We start from the raw sequence: 17,049 nt of genomic DNA, 5'->3' as shown, positions 1-17,049 counted from the left end.
TCACTATTCCATTCATGGTCATCTCCTACCAACGTCCTGATGGACAGACTCATCCAGTTTCTTTCCCTCTGGGCTTTGAGGTTGTAATCTGCATTTTTTTGGTGGGGGGTGGGGGGGGGTTCGAGACAGGGTTTCTCTGTAGCTTTGGAGCCTGTCCTGGACTAGCTCTGTAGACCAGGCTGGCCTCGAACTCACAGAAATCCACCTGCCTCTGCCTCCCGAGTGCTGGGATTCGCCGGGCCGTAATCTACATTTTTGTTGAGTATGATGATGCTTGTCCTAGAGCTAGCTGGTTTTGTGTGGAGGCAGTATCTCCCTCAGCAGCATAGGCTGAACTCTTCATGTAGCCAGGCTAGCCTCAGACTTACAGCAGGCCTCTGGCCTCTGCCTCCACCAGCCCTTTGACACTGGAGATGCTTATTAATTTCCTCCTCATCTATTATTTGATTTTTGGTTTTTTTTGAGATAGGGTCTCTCTACTTAGCTCCAGTTGCCCTAGAACTCACTCTGTAGACCAGGCTAGCCTCGAACTCACAGGGATCCGCCTGCCTCTGCCTCCTGATTGCTGGCTATTCTATTTTAGTTTGAGACAGGCTCTCACCCTGTGTAACCCTGGCTGGCCTTGAACTCACGGAAAGGCCTGCTTGTCTCTGCCTCCCAAGTGCTGACGTTAAAGGAGTTCATCGCCGTGCCTGATTCATCCTTTTTGTTTCTGGTGAATCCAGGTTTTATGCCAGATACCAAGAGCCTGGGAAATAATTGTGGCATGAATGAACTCAGTAGCAGAAATTTCCAGAAGTTTCCAGAGATAAAGTTTTGGCCACTTAGTTTCATCTCTTTGTTCTCTTGGACCTGCTCACCAAACACTTGCGTCTGACGGTGACCTAATGGACTTCTTTCTGTCCCGCACTTGCGCGTCTCAGCCCTGGCGAGCTGCTAGAAGAACACTAATTGAAAGAGAAGGATGAGGGCTCTAACCCTCTCTGGTCCCCTTTGTCCCTCAGATTGAGGCAGGCCCTCTGTATCATCCTCAACCCGGGAAGACCTTGCCATGCTGGCATTTGTCAGCGTTTATTTGTGTCCTTTAGAAGCACGTTATTGGAACCTTAAGACAGCGCTTAGCTGAAGTAACCTGCAATTAAAGTCTGTAGCCAAGGATTTCGCTTTGAGCCCTGATAACCTGCTCGGCTGTGTTAATAATAACGCCTCAGACGTGTTCTTGGAAAGCAATGGCGATATTAAGGGGTGGTGCCTTTGGTGAAGCCATTAGAAAGTCTGGCAGGCACTGAGTGATCTTTTTGTCCGCCGCTGCTGTTCTATTTCCAGAACAATGACCAATCTTTCACACTTCTGTCGTCAGATGCCATCATATATTGCCAGTGACTTTTCCTTCCTTCCTCCCGTCCCTCCCCCTCTGTCCTCCTCCTCTTCCTCCTCCTTTCGAATTTGTGGTTAGCAATGTTTGGCTACGTGATGCCTTTAGATAACTTATCCTTCCAATTTAGGGAGTCTAGAAAAAACACGGCAAGACTGGGTGAAAACAGGTGAAATGGATTTGATTCCTGGGGCCGAGGCAGGATGCTGAGAGTTTCTGATTGGGGTTGCATGCGAAGAAATTAGGGAAGGCTTGGAAGCAGGAGTGAAGCCTGAGGAGGTTCAGAGCTATAATGCGAGCCCTCGTCTAAAAAAAAAAAGGGGTGGGGGAAGGTTGGTTCGAGCTAGCCTGAAACTTACTATGTATCATAAATTGGTCCCTGCCTCACTCCCCAAATGCTGGGATTACAGTCCCATGCCACCACTAATTTACTGACTAGTTTATTTCATTTAAGATATTGAGTCCAGTCGGGCAGTGGTGGCGGCGCACGCCTTTAAGCCCAGTACTCGGGAGGCAGAGGCAGGCAGATCTCTCTGAGTTCGAGGCCAGCCTGGTCTACAGAGCGAGATCCAGGAAAGGCACAAAGCTACACAGAGAAACCCTGTCTTGGGGGGGAAAAAAAAAGATAATGAGTCCAAATTTCCTTTTTGGACGAAACTCCACTGTGTGTTTCTATACCACTTTTTATATACTCAACGTTTTGTTAAACTATTTGCCAAAGAATTATTTCTTTTACCACAATAGTTTTTTAAGGATATTTTTTATTTTATGTGTACGAGCGTTTTGTCTGTGTGCATCATGTGCACGGTGTTCCTTGCCTGGGCACCTGAGGAGGTCAGAAGGAGGCATCCGATCCCCTGGGACTGGAGTTAAAGGCAGTTGTGAGCTGACATGTGGTTCAGTAGATAAAGGCATCTTCTGCCAAGCTTGACACCTTGAGTTTCCTCTGTGAGACCTGTATAGTAGATGGAGGGTCCTGATTCCACACATTGTCTTTTTTTTGGTTTTTCGAGACAGGGTTTCTCTGTGTAGCTTTGCGCCTTTCCTGGAACTCACTTGGTAGCCCAGGCTGGCCTCAAACTCACAGAGATCCGCCTGGCTCTGCCTCACGAGTGCTGGGATTAAAGGCGTGCGCCACTACCGCCCGGCACACATTGTCTTCTTATCTCCACACCATGGCATGCTTTTACCTACATGCACAATAAAGAAATAAAGTTGTAATGCCAATTTTCTCCTCCTCCTCCTCCTCTTCTCTCTCTCTCTCTCTCTCTATCTCTATCTCTCTCTATCTCTTTCTCTCTCCTCTTACATGATCAACTCTTTATTCTTAGAATAAGCCCATTATCATTACCATCATCACTTTGAATTATCATGAATATTATATTCTGTCTTACTGATCAAAACTCCACTGGAAGGCGGGGGGGAACTCACGCTAAACAGCAGTTCTGGTTTGCAAAAGGAGATTCGTTTCTGCACCTCTCTTTACATCTCTGTCTACGGGTTCGGCCACTTTTTAAAATACTTGGGTGGCTCACATACCTGTAATCTCCCATGTGGGAGGCTGAGGCAGGAGGATTGCTGGGCAACCCTGTCTCATAAGCTTTAAAAAAAAAAAAAGACTAGATGGTTGCAGTTGTATTCCTCTTGTAGCTGAGCCAAGAACATATCGGGTACTAGAGTTAGAGTCTTCAGGATGGGACAGCTGTTGGAGCAATCTGTATTTTGCCATCCACCTATATTCTGAACATCTAGTATGCGTTTCTTGCTTGATGTTGTTCTTGTTGGTTGTAGTTCCATTTTTGTTTACGTTATTACCCTTGCTTTCTCCTGGAAATCATTCTTATTGTATATAGTTTTCTTGGTTTTTTTTTCCCCCCTTCAGATCTGAGGACCGAACCCATGGCCTTGCGCTTGCTAGGCAAGTGCTCTACCCCTGAGCTAAATCCCTAACCCCATAAATATAATACTTTTTTTTAAAGAGCTTTTTTTCTTTTTAAGATTTATTTTTATTTATTAAGTATACAGTGTTCTGTCTGCATATGTCCTTGCAGACCAGAAGAGGGCACCAGATGTCAGTACAGGTGGTTGTGAGCCACCATGTGGATGCTGGGAATTGAACTCAGGACCTCTGGAAGAGCAGTCAGTGCTCTTAACCACTGAGCCATCTCTCCAGCCCCTATAGTTTTATATTACATTTAGAACCTTCTTGTTTAGACAGAAAGGGGAAGTGTAGTGGAAATTTGTTCCACCAATTAGCTTTGAAGTATTAAGCGTTACAGCGTGATCCCTTAAAAGGAGGGGCAGGACCAGGCGGTGGTGGCGCACGCCTTTAATCCCAGCACTCAGGAGGCAGAGGCAGGCGGGTCTCTGAGTTGAAGGCCAGCTCGTGCTACACAGAGAAACCCTGCCTCCAAAAACCAAAAACAAAGCAAAAAAAAAAAAAAAAAAAGGCTGCGGTACCTGCCTTCGAGCCTGCGCCTGAATTTGATCCCTGAACTCCAGCTCCCTGCGGTGGAAGAATCTCCCCCACAGTCTGTCCTCTTACCTCCTCCAGGTGGGCACTGTTGAAGGTTCGTGACCCCCCCCACACACACACACACACATACTAGTAAAATGTAACAAAAATTTAGAAGACAAGTCTAAGTTCAGCCTGAACTAAGTAGTAGGTTCCAGGGCAAGCTGAGCTACAGAGTGAAACCTTGTTTCCAAAAGGAAGGAAAGTAATTTAAAAAAAAAAAAAAAAAGGGCGCTGGTCGGTGATGGCACATGACTTTAATCCCAGCACTTGGGAGGCAGAGCCAGGCGGATCTCTGTGAGTTCAAGGCCAGCCTCCTCTACAGAGCGAGATCCAGGAAAGGCACAAAGCTACACAAAGAAACCCTGTCTTGAAAAAAAAAAAAAGGACCACGCCTTTAATCCCAGCACTGGGGAGGCAGAGGCAGGTGGGTGGATCTCTGTGCCTTGGAGGCCAGCCTGGTCTACAGAGTGAGTTCCAGGACAGCCAGGGCTACAAAAGTGAGTTCCAGGATAGGCTCCAAAGCTACACAGAGAAACCCTGTCTCAAAAAAACAAAAACAAAACAAAACAAAAAAGATTTATTTCATTTCATGTGTGTGAGTGTTTTTCCTGCCTGTGTCTTGGTGTACAGTGTGCATGCCCCATGCCTGTGGAGGCCAAAAGAGGAGCATTGGATCCCCTGGAACTGGAGTTACAGATGTTTTTTGGGAGATGCCATGTGGGTGCTAGGCACTGAACCTGTGTCTTCTGTAAGAATAGCCAGTTCCCTGGCCTTTTGGAAGGAAGGCTTAATGGCTCAGGTGGGAATGAGCCGTGTAAAGTACATTCTAGGATGGCTGGAAAGATTGCGTTTTTTTAACATGATGATGTAAGAGGGACCTCAAAACAGCTTGACCACACAGCTGTCATAACAGGCTTAGAGGTCCAGACACAGCTTCTGTGACAGGCTTACTGGCAAGAAAAGCCATAAACTTGCTGGGGTATGGGGGGGGGGGGGTGGTGGTGGCGGTGGTGGCGGGGGCGCACACCTTTAATTCCAGCACTGGGGAGGCAGAGCCAGGTAGATCTCTGTGAGTTCGAGGCCAGCCTGGGCTACCAAGTGAGTTCCAGGAAAGGCTCAAAGCTACACAGAGAAACCCTGTCTCGGAAAAAAAAAAAAAAAAGCCATAAGCTGACCCCACCCAGGGAGGGCCTCCATCTAAGGGGAAGTACCTGACATCCCAGACATTCCAACCATTAGATAAGCTGGCCAGAGTTCCTGAGTCTAGCACATACCTATTTTTTTTTACAGATATCTCTAGACAATTGTCAGCCAATCAGGGTCCTGAACCCTGGAAATCCCCTCAACCCAACCACTGCTATGATAAAAACTCTACCCCACCTGGGCTCAGGGCTCTCTGCTCTCACCGCTGTGTCAGGCGGAGAGATCAAGCCCTGGAGCTTGAAGAGAATAAAGGCTGTTTGCTTTTACCTATGGGAAAAATAAAAATAAAAATAAAATAAAGTAAAAAGAACAGCCAGTTCCCTTAACCACTAAGCCATCTTTCCAGCCCCCAAAAGTGACTTTTAAAGTCAGGACCAGTTTTTGAATTGGGATAGATGATGGGTTTAGGTCAGTACCAGTCAGCTGTTAAATTAGTTCTTTTGTTTGTTTGTTTTGTTTTTTCAAGACAGGGTTTCTCTGTGTAGTTTTGGTGCCTGTCCTGGAGCTCATTCTGTAGACCAGGCTGGCCTCGAACTCACAGAGATCTGCCTGGCTCTGCCTCCCAAGTGCTGGGACTAAAGGTGTGTGCTAACTCTGCCGGCTAAATTAGTTATTTTTTTAAACATCTTGTACATAGTCTCCACAATCTTCCAGTGCATGTAAATATTTATGGGTTTATTTTATTTAAAGTAGGAAAGGAACCTCCATTTAACAGAAAGCTCAGTCTATTGAGAGTACCCAGATGATAAATATATGTGGTTTTTCGATGCTGTGGAATGTGTCTTGAGGGGGTAACAAGTAATTAAGTAGTATTAGTAATTTCTTTAACTGAAATTACTGCAGCCTTGATTTGTCAAAATGATGCTCTTCTAACCTGTTTTACCAGGTAATTCTCGACTCCCAACTTGGCATGTGACAAGATTCACAAATGCCTTTTATTTCCCTTATATGTTAAGAATGTCTCGCCAAAATACCTTTTGCTAGGGCGGCATGGTGGTACAAGCCTGTAATCCTGGTACTGGGATAGCTGAGGCAAAAGGATCATTAGTTTGGGGGGCCAGCCCAGGCAACATAGCAAGACATTTTGCTTTTACCATTTAGCGAGGCAAGGATTATTGGAGAGAGGCAAATGGTAAAAAAGCAGGAAAATAACTGAAGCGTGCATTCTTTATTGTTGCTAAGCATAAATGACACCTTGGATTGGGATGACCCTTTGTGGACAAGCTCTGCCGTTTCTGATTGTTCTAACAGGCATGTTCACAGATGCTGTGCATTGGCTCCGGGGAGTACCAGCGACTCATTACAACTGGCTCTCGAAGACTCTGTACTCTTTTCCTGTACTGGGTCTGTGGAAAATGTTCCTAAGCTTTATCCATGGCCTTTGGGATATGGACACAAAGAAGGGGGCCTTACACTGGGGAGGACCTCCTCCTTAGCGGTACCCAGAGTCCTGGTGAAAGGTGGATACATTCCCAGTCTGACTTCCCTCTGCCCATTTCTAGAAGTGGGCAAGTTGAGGGTGATGGTTCAGAATGGGCATCAGGGCTCGGAGTATGGTGAGTGGTTGAATACTTGATTAGCAGGAGTGAGAACCCTGGTTTCTATTGGGGGAATAATAACCATATAACAAAAGAGAGAGCACTCTGCATTATTATTATTATTATTTTCACTGTTCACTCCTTTAATTCATTATTAAACAAACCCATAAATATTAATTGAAGTTTTACTATAAGCAATTCATTGAGCCTTAAGACTGTATAAAAAGAGATGATAAGACTTTTGTATATAGCCTTGGGAGTAGATGGTAAGGCATAAACCTGGAGGGGCCGGGGTACAGCTCCTTCATGATCTACCATGCCCAGTTGACCTATGCCTTTAAATCTGATACAAGCTCTTGCTAATTTGCTCAGGTTTTCCTTGAACTGTGTAGCCAAGGCTGACCTTGAATTTGTCATCTTCCTGCCTCAGCCTCCCAAGTGGCTGGGATTCTAGGCGTATACCACCAAGCTCAATTTAAACGATACATTCTGCACACACCTTTCCGCAGCTTGCTTTATAAAGAACAGTATAAATCTTAGATGGGCAGGTCCTGCTTGTGCATTGTATGCTAGGTCGGGGGTATATTGCTGTTCACATATGGCCAACTCCCCTTTTGATGTGTTTCTTCTTATGTTTTCACGGAGCACTTTGCCTTTTTCCCACCCTGGGATGAGGCTAAGTCTGGGCAGAACCAGGGGCCATTCCTGAAGTGTCAAGCTCCAGTAGGTACCGATAGAATATCCAGTGACAACCAGAGACAAAGAGAGAAAGTGGGTGGCCCCTGTGACCAGGGAGGACTTGGCATTGGGTGTTTTTGTTTTTGTTTTTATTATTTTTTTATTTACTCATCACAAGGTGAAAACTCTGTCTCCTGTTGGCTCAGGGCAAGCACCGTCTGCCTGGGCGGCATCAGCCTCGAGAACTTTCTAGGAACAGAAGGAAGATCTGGCTATGAGGAGCAGGGAGAGTGTTCAGTTCTTCAGGGTCACTCCCGACGTGACCCGGGTCAAGTAAGGACCAGCCAAAGCTCAGTGGAAGCAATGCAATTTAAGGTGTCAATTGTGCTGGGTAAGGATGTCATGGTGTCTCCTTTTGTACAGTCTGGAACCCTTCCAGCACAAAACAGATGTTGGTTAATTGTACCAGTTAGCGAAAGGAAATTTGGTTGAGAGAGAGAGAAAAGAAGCCCCTTGATCCAGGAGAGGATCCCCTATGAGGCTTTTGGATTGTGGATTGTGGCTGGCAGGTACCTTCTTATGTTTAGACGATAACCCAGCACAGGATTTACTGGGCCAGCTTTCTAACTACACCTGCCCTCTTTGGTATTGCATTTAAACCAAGAATTCACAATTTATAAAAATCTAGCGGGATTGGGTTGTGTTGATGGACACCTGGAATTCTTGAACTTCAGAGGCTGAGGCAGCAGGATTGTTGAGTGTTTGAGACCAGCCTGGGTTCCATTGCAAGTGCTTATGCAAGCCAAGGTCACATAAAAAAAATAAAATTAAATTAAAAAAAGACTCCATCTCAAAACAAAACAAAACTCTAGTAAGAGGATTTTTCCCCTCTTTGCTTCAGTCAGCATGTCAGTTGGATGGTGACAAACCAGTCCTTTTGTTTGTTTGTGTTGGAGACAGGGCCTCACTGTGTAGTCCTGGGTGGCCTGGAACTCCATTGTAAGGCCAGGCTGGCCTCAAATTCACAGAGATCCTCCTGCCTCTACCTCTTGAGTGTTAAACTGGAAGATATGCACCACCCAAACTGGCCACGCGAAGAGCCAGTTGGTTGAGGGTTTTTACATCCTGTTCTTTAAGCCAGGATCAAAATGGGATCCTTTCGCTTCCTAGCAGGATCTCACCTCAGCTTCTTCATCTCCCAAGTGGCGCACGTTGCGTGGGCCAGTAAAGCGTGCCTGTTCTGTGACCTTAAACGAGATCGTGCTCTTCCTTGGCGTGCTCAGCGCGGCGCTTGCAGTGGGGACTTTCTCTGGGCGATGGTAGATAACGGTTCTTTAACTCTCTCATTTGATGGCCATGGACCCCCCTTCCAGCTCTGAGCTGGTGTGATGAGTGATTTTGGTGGTTCCCTGCAGCTCGGAGTGGCAGCTCTTTCCCTTCTCTTTGGTGAGCCATGATAAGAGAACCGGGCCATTCTGCTTATTGAAATAAAAAAAGTGGTCTTTCTGAGAGTCCTCACAGGAAATCAACCCGAAGACAGTTCTATTAAGTAGACTTGTGCTCGGCATTCTTAACAGAGACCTGTGAGGAGAGGGGAAAATCCTACTTCCTACTATAACTGGTGTATTATGCTGTTTGGATGTCTCTGACCTTGTGGGTTTGTTCATGGACAGAGAAAGAGAAGCATTTTCTTCTTCTTCTGGGCAGGAAAGATTGGGCCTGTGCATCCTGGACAAGCACAATCTACCACTACGCTGCACCCAGACCCATCATTAGCATCCTTCCCCAAACCCCTGCTCCTAATTTCTTTACCTGGTTTCTTCCTGGGTGGAGGAGCAGCTTTGTGGGTGGAGGGAAGTGTGTAGGGGGTCACTTTTTTTTTTTTTTGTATGCCCTTGACTGGACTGTGAAAACTACAGAATGGAAGAAGGATATTCAGCAAAGATGTGTTCAGGAAAGAGAAGTTGGCTGGGAGTCTTTCTATGGTGTCGGTTGGGTGTATACGTTTCAGAGACTCTTAAAATCCACTCAGTAAAACTGACATCCCATTTATTTATTCCTGACTGCTCCGCTAGAAGCCTCCTGAGTGTTCATTTATAAGGTCTCCACCACACATCCTGCCTTCATGGCAAGCCCAGGCCATCACACACTGGCCAGTCCCTCCTGTACCCACTGTGGAGGTCCTGGCCTAGATGGGAGTGAACAGTTGGATGCTCACAAGTTGGTCATCTGACTTGGCAGCGGTTTTGAGAAAGCCTCACAGTAAGTCCTTCCCATTTTATAGATGGAGCAGCAGCAGGTATGGATGTCCGTAGTGCCATCTTGGATGGATGTGTGGTCTGTGCTCCAAACTGTCCGGCTAAGCTATCCTCCGCGGTGGTTCGTGTTCCAGTAATTTTGCCGCCTGTGATAGCATTGGTCATCTGGGCCAGAAGTCACGAACTGATCTTTCAGGGGAAGGGTTGTTGACATAAATGCCGGTAGACTTTCTGTTGGAATGAAGGTCAGTCCGGATTTCTAGCAACGATATTTTCTGCCGCGTTGGACTGTTTCTGGACTGAAACGGTAAGAATTCTTCACTGTGGAAGAATCCAGATGCCTACACCTTCCTGGCCAATCTCCTAGGATTGCTGAGCTCTTGACTGCAGTTAACACCTGTAACCTCTCTGAGGTCAGCTCCTGGGCACTTAAGAGAGCGGTAGTTCCCTCGAAGAGGGTGGGGAGCCCACCTCAGGGCCGAATCTGGGGCATTCTCTCGGACAGCTCGTAGTCCAGCGTCTGGAGCCTGCCTGCACCACCTCAGATTGGACGCTGGCTTTCCACCTGCAAAGGCAAACGGGAGAGCAGGGAGGATTAGCCACTGGGTCCAGCGCCCCGGGGGACCTGGCCCAGCTCTCGCCGAGGCCGACAGGCCTGCAGGCTCTGGGTAGGGGGCCCTCTGGGACTGGCTGGCATCAGATCCCCGATCTCCCGAGAGCGCAAGCAGATCCCGCTGCCAGAGATCCGAGAACCCGTGCCTGGCATCGCACGTAGGGCGGGCCTCCCCGGTGGCCCGGTGCACCCGGGAACTCCCGAGACACCCCTTACGGACCACACAAAAGACCCCACCCCAGGGCCATTTCCTGTGGCAGCGGCGGCGGCGGTGGTGGCGGCGGCGGCGCCGTGCGAGCCACCTATGTGCTTCCCCGCAGCGCACTGGACCGGGGCCGGGCGGGGCCGCTGGGCACGCCCCCACGCCGCCCGAGTCCCCCCCGGCGCTACGCGCCCCGCGGCAAACCCCTCCGCGGGGGCCCGCCCCGGTGTCACCGCAGGCCCGGCTCCCTTTGTGTGCGGGCCGATCGCCGCGGCCCCGCCATTGGCCCGCCCGCCCGGGGGGCCAGCCCCTTCCTGGCTCGGCCTCATGCATATGCATGAGGCGCCGGCCCCGCCCCGCCCCCTCCCGCGCGGGCGTGCGAGGCGCGCGGCGGCGGCGGCGGCGGCGGCGGCGGCGGCGGCGGCGGCGGCTGTGGCTCCCTCCTCGCCGCGCGGGAGCCCGAGCGCTAGCCAGGGCGAGCCGAGCCTGCTCCCTGCGGGCGGCGGCGGCGGCGCTCCAGCCATGTCAGCGCGCGCGAGCCTGGGCCCACCATGAGCCATGGCCATGTCCGTGAGCGCCGAGGACGACGACTATGAATCGGAGCCCGACCAGGTCGGCGGCCCCGGGGTGGGGCTGAGGGAGGAGGGACCCGCGGCGGCACGACCCGGCGAGCTCCTGCCCTGCCTGACGAGGCGGCCGCGACGCCGCCCGCGCCGAGGAGAAAGTTTGGCGGCGGCGGCGGCGGCGGCGGGCCCGGGGGGGGGAGGGCGGCCCGCGGGGCAGGGGGCGTGTGCGGCGGGGACGCGGGCGCCGCGGACAATGTGGGCCTGCGGGCCTGGCCGTCGGGTGGCGCGGGCCCGGGGCCCCCGCGGGTGAGTTGCGGGGCGCGCCGCGCCCTCCTCGGCTCGGCAAGCCCCGCGGCCCACGCGCGCGCGGCTTGCGGGGCCCCGCGGGGGAGCCCCCCGCGGCGCCGGCGCCTCCTCGCCTCCCCGCCGGGCAAAGTTGCACCGGGACCGTCGTCCTCCGGGCTGGAGGACGCCCGCGGCCCGTGGGCCGGCGGCCCGAGCTTTTGTCTGGGCGCCGCGCGCTCGCCCGCCGTGGGCAGCCGAGACAGGAAGGGGTGCGAGCCGCGGCAGGCGCGCGGGCCATCCGGAACCCGGGCGGAGAGCCCTCGGCCTCGGCGGCGGCGGCCGGGAGAGCCAGCACCTCTTGGGCGAGCGGAGCGAGCAGTGTGTGTGTGTGTGGGGGGGGATCGGAGAGTGGGGGGAGAGAATCCTGCGTGTACAACAAAGCTCTGGGTGTGTTTACCGCGAAGATCTGCGCCCCCCCCCGCCCCCCAGGTTCGTGTTTGGCACACCCGGGAAGAAAGTTGAGGGGCTGCTGCTTCTAACCCCAGCCCAGCGTGCGAAATAGCGTTTGCACAGTCAGCCAGGCCGGCCAGGTAGACCTGTCCCCGGAATTAGGACGGGGATGGGTCACCTTATCATGTGGGCTTGGGACGGCCTGCGTGCACGAGATGCTTGTGTATAACGCTCCTTGCATTTCCTTGGTGGAATAAAGATGTTCAAGCGAAAATATCGGAGCTCCCCACCCCCCCACCCCCCCAACACACACACACACACACCCTTAGGCGTCACTGAGGAAGTAAAGTAGAAAAGGCTCCACTTGTCGTGTTGTGCGTCTTGTTCTGTAGTTTTATTCAGCAGAGGCAGGGTTCATTCGTCCGGTGTTGTGGTTCCTTGGTTCTGCTGCCCGGTTGTAGGCATGCCCACCCTCCGAGTGTTAATGAGTCTCCCAAGTTTTTTGGTTGGATGAGCCCAGGGAGGGTTTGGTTTGGAAGGTCTGTGCCTCAGGTAGCTTGCTCTCCCTGTGTGTGTGAACGGCTCTCAAGTTCTTGTTACAGAGTTCATGCCTCCACTCCGGTTCAGTTTAGGTCTGCCTAACCCTGCCAACAGTTTACCGTTACCATGGCAAAAGAAGATCTTCGTATGCAGTAGTGTCCTGTAGGCTTTGGTCCATCTGGGCTGAGGTTCCTCTTACCTCTTCCTCCAATTTGATTACATCCTGTGGTCCAACGTCTTTGACAGGATAAGCCTATCTCTGAGCTGGTTTTTGTTTGTTTCGGTTCCTGAGACAGTGTCTTGCTGTTAATTATTGCAGTACTCTTTACATAGCCAGGGTGGCCTCTCACTTGGCAGCAATCTTCCTGCCTCAGTCTCCCCCAAGTGCTGAGAGTGCAGGTGTGAGTCACCACACCCAGCCTCTCTCTGGGCTCTAGAGCACATTTCCAGGTACTGCTCTTTCTGAGGGAGACTGCTGTCAGGAAGAGGGCCTAGGGGCCTAGTCGTTTTTTGTTTTTTTTGTTTGTTTGTTTGTTTTTCTGAGCTGAGGATCGAACCCAGGGCTTTGCGCTTGCTAGGCAAGCGCTCTACCACTGAGCTAAATCCCCAACCCCGAGGACCTAGTCTTACACCCAGATCGATTTTCCTCTTTGCATGGGCCAGACTGGGAATAGCACTTCTGGAGCAGTTAGCAAGAGAAATCCTCGCCAGGTTTTCATTTACACTCTAAAGATTTCCCCCCATTCATGTTTACTAGGCAGACAGCATTCTGAGCCTAGGCTTTGAACAGCGGGTCTTCTCAGTCCCTGCAGAGCTGGTGGCAGCTCAGGTACTTTGCATCCTGCAGACGCTTTAGGCTGAGGCTCAGTGCACTTTGCCTCCCCTACCACCCCACTTTTTCACCAGTTTTCTCCGACCTGGGATTCTTTGTAGCCCAGAAGAGTAGATTGTGCTAAGGACCCCGAACCATCTAGGACTCGTAAGCTTGCCAGCACCAGGCCCCAGCTCTTCTGAGTTCTCCTTCCCTGCACCTTATCCTTCTAGCTGGATGTCTTCGGCACCAAAAGAAAAGGCCCTTCATGAGGAGGGTGCTGGAGTCCTGACGTATAGATATCCTGGATATTTGGCTACCTGCAAATGGAAGATGCCCCCCCCCCCCAGAGAGGCCTTGTTGGGAAGCAGTTGTTCCAGTGATCGAATTGGAAAGAGAGCCGCCACAGCCCTTGTCAGACAGAGTTCTGGTTATCCCACGAAAATCTCTGCTTGCCCCCAGACTGTCATCCAGGCCTGGGCAGTAGGGGCTTTGTTTTTGCTCCCCCACCCCGTTCCTTTTCCTTTGGTTTTTTTTGTAACCCTGGCTGTCCTGGAACTACCTCTGTAAGGCTGACCTCGAACTCACAGCAATCCGCCTGCCTCTGCCCCCTGAGTGCTGGGATTAAAGGCGTGCGCTGCCGCCGCCGCCGCTGCCGCCCGGGCCTGTACTAGGCTGACTCACCCACCTGTTAACATGTCTGTCTGACATCCTTCACCAGCCATCCACGTTCCCCTAAGTGTCACAGCCTGTGGACTGTCAGGAAGGGATGGCCAGAGAGCAGCTTCATCAGGAGAGCCTTGGCGTGGTCTCTGCTGTTGTGTGCCATGCTGTGTCTCCCATACAGAATGTGTCAGGAACTCCACAGATCTGCTTTCCACTCTGAGGAAGTGCCCCTTAACGGACAGTTGTCAGGGCCGGGCAGTGGTGGCGCACGCCTTTAAGCCCAGCACTCAGGAGGCAGAGCCAGGCGGATCTCTGTGAGTTCGAGGTCAGCCTGGTCTACAGAGCGAGATCCAGGACAGCCAGGGCTGTTTCACAGAGAAACCCCGTCTCTAATAAAAAAAAAAAAAAAAAAAAAAAGTTCTTAGTTTTTATTCTGTCTTGGGCTATTATTTTGGTCCTGGAAATGGTAATAGTTTTTATTTTTCATCCCAGTGAGAGCAAAACTCTCAGAAATGTATGTAGTGATTGTTGCTCTGTCACCCATTGTACTGTGTAGGTTGTTTTTGTTCTGTGGTGGTGGTTTGCTTTGGTTTGATTTAAAGGGTTTTTGTTTGTTTGTTTCCTTGTTTGGTTTGGTTTTTCTTTTTCTTTTTTTTGGAAGTTTCGTGGTTTTTTTGTTTTGTTTTAAGATTCATTTATTTATTACGTATACAGTGTTCTGTTTGCATGTGTCCCTGCACGCCAGAAGAGGGAGCCAGATCTCATTACAGATGGTTGTGAGCCACCATGTGGGTGCTGGGAATTGAACTCGGGACCTCTGGAAGAGCAGCCAGTGCTCTTAGCCTCTGAGCCATCTCTCCAGCCCTTGGTTTTGGTTTTTCAAGACAGAGTTTCTCTATAACAGCTCCGGCTGTCCTGGAACTAACTCTGTAGACCTGACTGGCCTTGAACTCACAGAGACCCACCTGCCTCAGCCTCCTGAATAATGGAATTATGCCAGTAAACCTGGCATAATAGTTTCTTAAACTGAAATTTTTTAAAAATTTGTTTAGAGAGAGTGAGTGTGTGTGTGTGTGTGTGTGTGTGTGTGTGTGTGTGTGTGTGTGTGTGTAGAGTTCCAAGGACAACCTGTGGGAATTGGTCTTCTCCTTCTACCATGTGGGTCCTGGGGGGCAATCCCAGGTAAGGGATCGGGTCACTAGGCTTAGCAAGCACCTTCACTCACTCAGTCATCCTGCTCGCCCTTAAATAGTGAAACATATCAGTCTTTCTTTTTTGTTTTTCCCCTCCTCTCTCTGCCCCTCCTCCTGTATTTTTCTCCTTTTCTTTCTTTCTTGGCCTCCAGCTCCACTGGTAGCCAGGAATGACCTTGAGGTTACTCTCTGTTCACCTCCCAAATGTTTAAATGACAGGGGTCGGCTACTACACCACACCCAGCTCAGTAGTGAAATTGCAGGGCAGGTCCCTGAACCTATCTGAAGATGTATGGGCAAATTTGGCAACTTGGTGGTTGTGTGTATTTTTCCAGAAGAAAAGTCGTCAGGTTCTCCAGCGGTCCCTTCATTCTTTGGATGTTCTTTATCCTCTTCCTTCTTACCCCCAGTATAAACAAACCGAGAGCCTTCCCTGTAGCCTGCAAGGCCCACAACACTGGTGATATCTAATTTTTTTATGTATGGCATGTCCATTATGCTTGAGAAATTTGAGGGTAGGCATGGCTCTTGATGTCAGCTTGGCTGTGTTGTGCAGCAGGATACAATATTAGTATGTTAAAGAAGAAGAAGAAGAAGAAGAAGAAGAAGAAGAAGAAGAAAACACCGGGATAAACGGTAGTGGTATTCTTTGTGGTAGATTGATGGGAAACATAGACCTGCCCCACTACCCTCAGCTTTGGGAATTAAACTCAGATCCTTGAATTTAGTGGGCAGGTTCTCTACTGTTGAGCTGCCCAGTCTTCCCTTTTAAAATTACATTTGTTCTGTGTGTCCACATGTGTGTGGATGTGCTTGCATGTTTGAGGTCAGAGGACCACCTGTGGGGGTGGGTCCTCTCGGGATCAAACACACGATATCGGGCATCGTGGCAGGCGTCCTCAGCCACTAAGCTGCCTTGCCCACTTCCTCTGTTTTGATGTCATTTTTCTTTATTACTGTTTTCCTTTTATTTTGAGACAGCCTCACTCAGTTTCTCACTCTAGCCCAGACAGGCCTTGAACTTTTGCTCTCCCTACCTCAGCCTCCAAGTAGCTATGCGCCACCAGACCTGTAAAACTGTCTTAATTGTGGAAACATTTAGCTACATTTCATTATGTTTCCTCACTTGTCTACCTTCCCCCCACCCCTCTTCTCCATGTAACCCTGGCTGTCCTGGAACTCACTCTAGACCAGGCTGGCCTCAAATTCAGAGATCCGCCTGCCTCTGCCTCCCGAGTGCTGGGATTAAAGGTGTGTGCCACCACCGCCCGGCAGATTTCTTATTTATGTGCATTGGTGTTTGCCTACATGTATGCCTTTATGAGGGTGTCAGGTGCCCTGAGTTACAGACAGTTGTGAACTGCGATGTGGGTGCTGGGAATTGAATCCAGGTCCTCTGGAAGAGCAGCCACTGCTTTTAGCCGCTGAGCCATCTCTCCACTGTAGAAACTCATAGCCATTCCTTTCTTGAGACTTGGGGGCTCTTGATGAGAGCAGCTTTCTGCTGCTTTTCCTGCTGTCCTGGCCTTCCTGAAGGGATCAGTCTTACCTGGGTTCACCTAACGCAATGTTGATCCCGATGTGTATCTTTGCTTTGCTCCCTAGGTTCTGCAGATCGTTCCTTACAACCTCGTTGTTTCCTCCACCTCCTAGGCTCCCTTGCTCTGCCTGTTGCTCAAGCTAGACAGAGATTCATCCTGTCTGCCCTCTTATGTTCTGCCCTTTACCAGGGCTCTGAGTTGCCCCTTGCTGGCATCGTGTGTTGCTTTTGCTCATACCCTCATAATTTTTAGCTGATCTCTGTATTTTGTCTTGCTCGCTGCCCGTGAAATCTCTATTCCCCATACTATTGCCAGTACATAGTCCTGCTGCTCCCGAGTGTGAAGTCCTGTACATGCAGGGTGTGTTTCCCTAACGTGGCCTAGGAGGTCCTGCAGATGGGTTCCTTCTACCTCGGGGCTCTTTTCCAGAAGTTGTACTGAGCTGTTTGTAGTTCTTGAATGTGTCATGGACTTTCACATCTCAGTTTTATTCTTCTTTCTGCCTAAACGGTCTACTCCCTAAGCCCACCCTCACCACTGTCCTATATAGTCCTCTTCCCCCTCTATTGCCCATGGAATCACATCTGATGTGGTCTGGGTTGGCCTTTCCAA

At 50.3% G+C, this 17,049-nt stretch overlaps 1 protein-coding gene across 13 annotated transcripts in view; it reads left to right on the top strand.

The window, feature by feature from the left end:
• Kdm2b (lysine demethylase 2B) overlaps window positions 1-17,049 on the top strand; it is a 125,286-nt gene that overhangs the window by 83,531 nt on the left and 24,706 nt on the right. For 3 of the 13 annotated variants that reach the window (XM_052755362.1, XM_052755361.1, XM_052755360.1), the window contains exon 1: window positions 10,806-10,997. The exons of the other annotated variants lie outside the window; for them this stretch is intronic. In XM_052755362.1, coding sequence (XP_052611322.1) covers window positions 10,944-10,997 — 54 coding nt within the window. In that variant the 5' untranslated portion in view covers window positions 10,806-10,943. Of the gene's footprint in view, window positions 1-10,805; window positions 10,998-17,049 lie in introns of those variants that run through there. 13 annotated transcript variants of the gene reach the window in all.

The sequence above is a fragment of the Peromyscus californicus genome, unplaced genomic scaffold, assembly GCF_007827085.1.
Source record: "Peromyscus californicus insignis strain IS unplaced genomic scaffold, ASM782708v3 Scaffold_2__1_contigs__length_46816999, whole genome shotgun sequence".
NCBI lineage: Eukaryota > Metazoa > Chordata > Mammalia > Rodentia > Cricetidae > Peromyscus > Peromyscus californicus.
The sequence above is the reverse complement of the archived record's forward strand: the minus strand, read 5'-3'. Positions and strand labels throughout refer to the sequence as shown.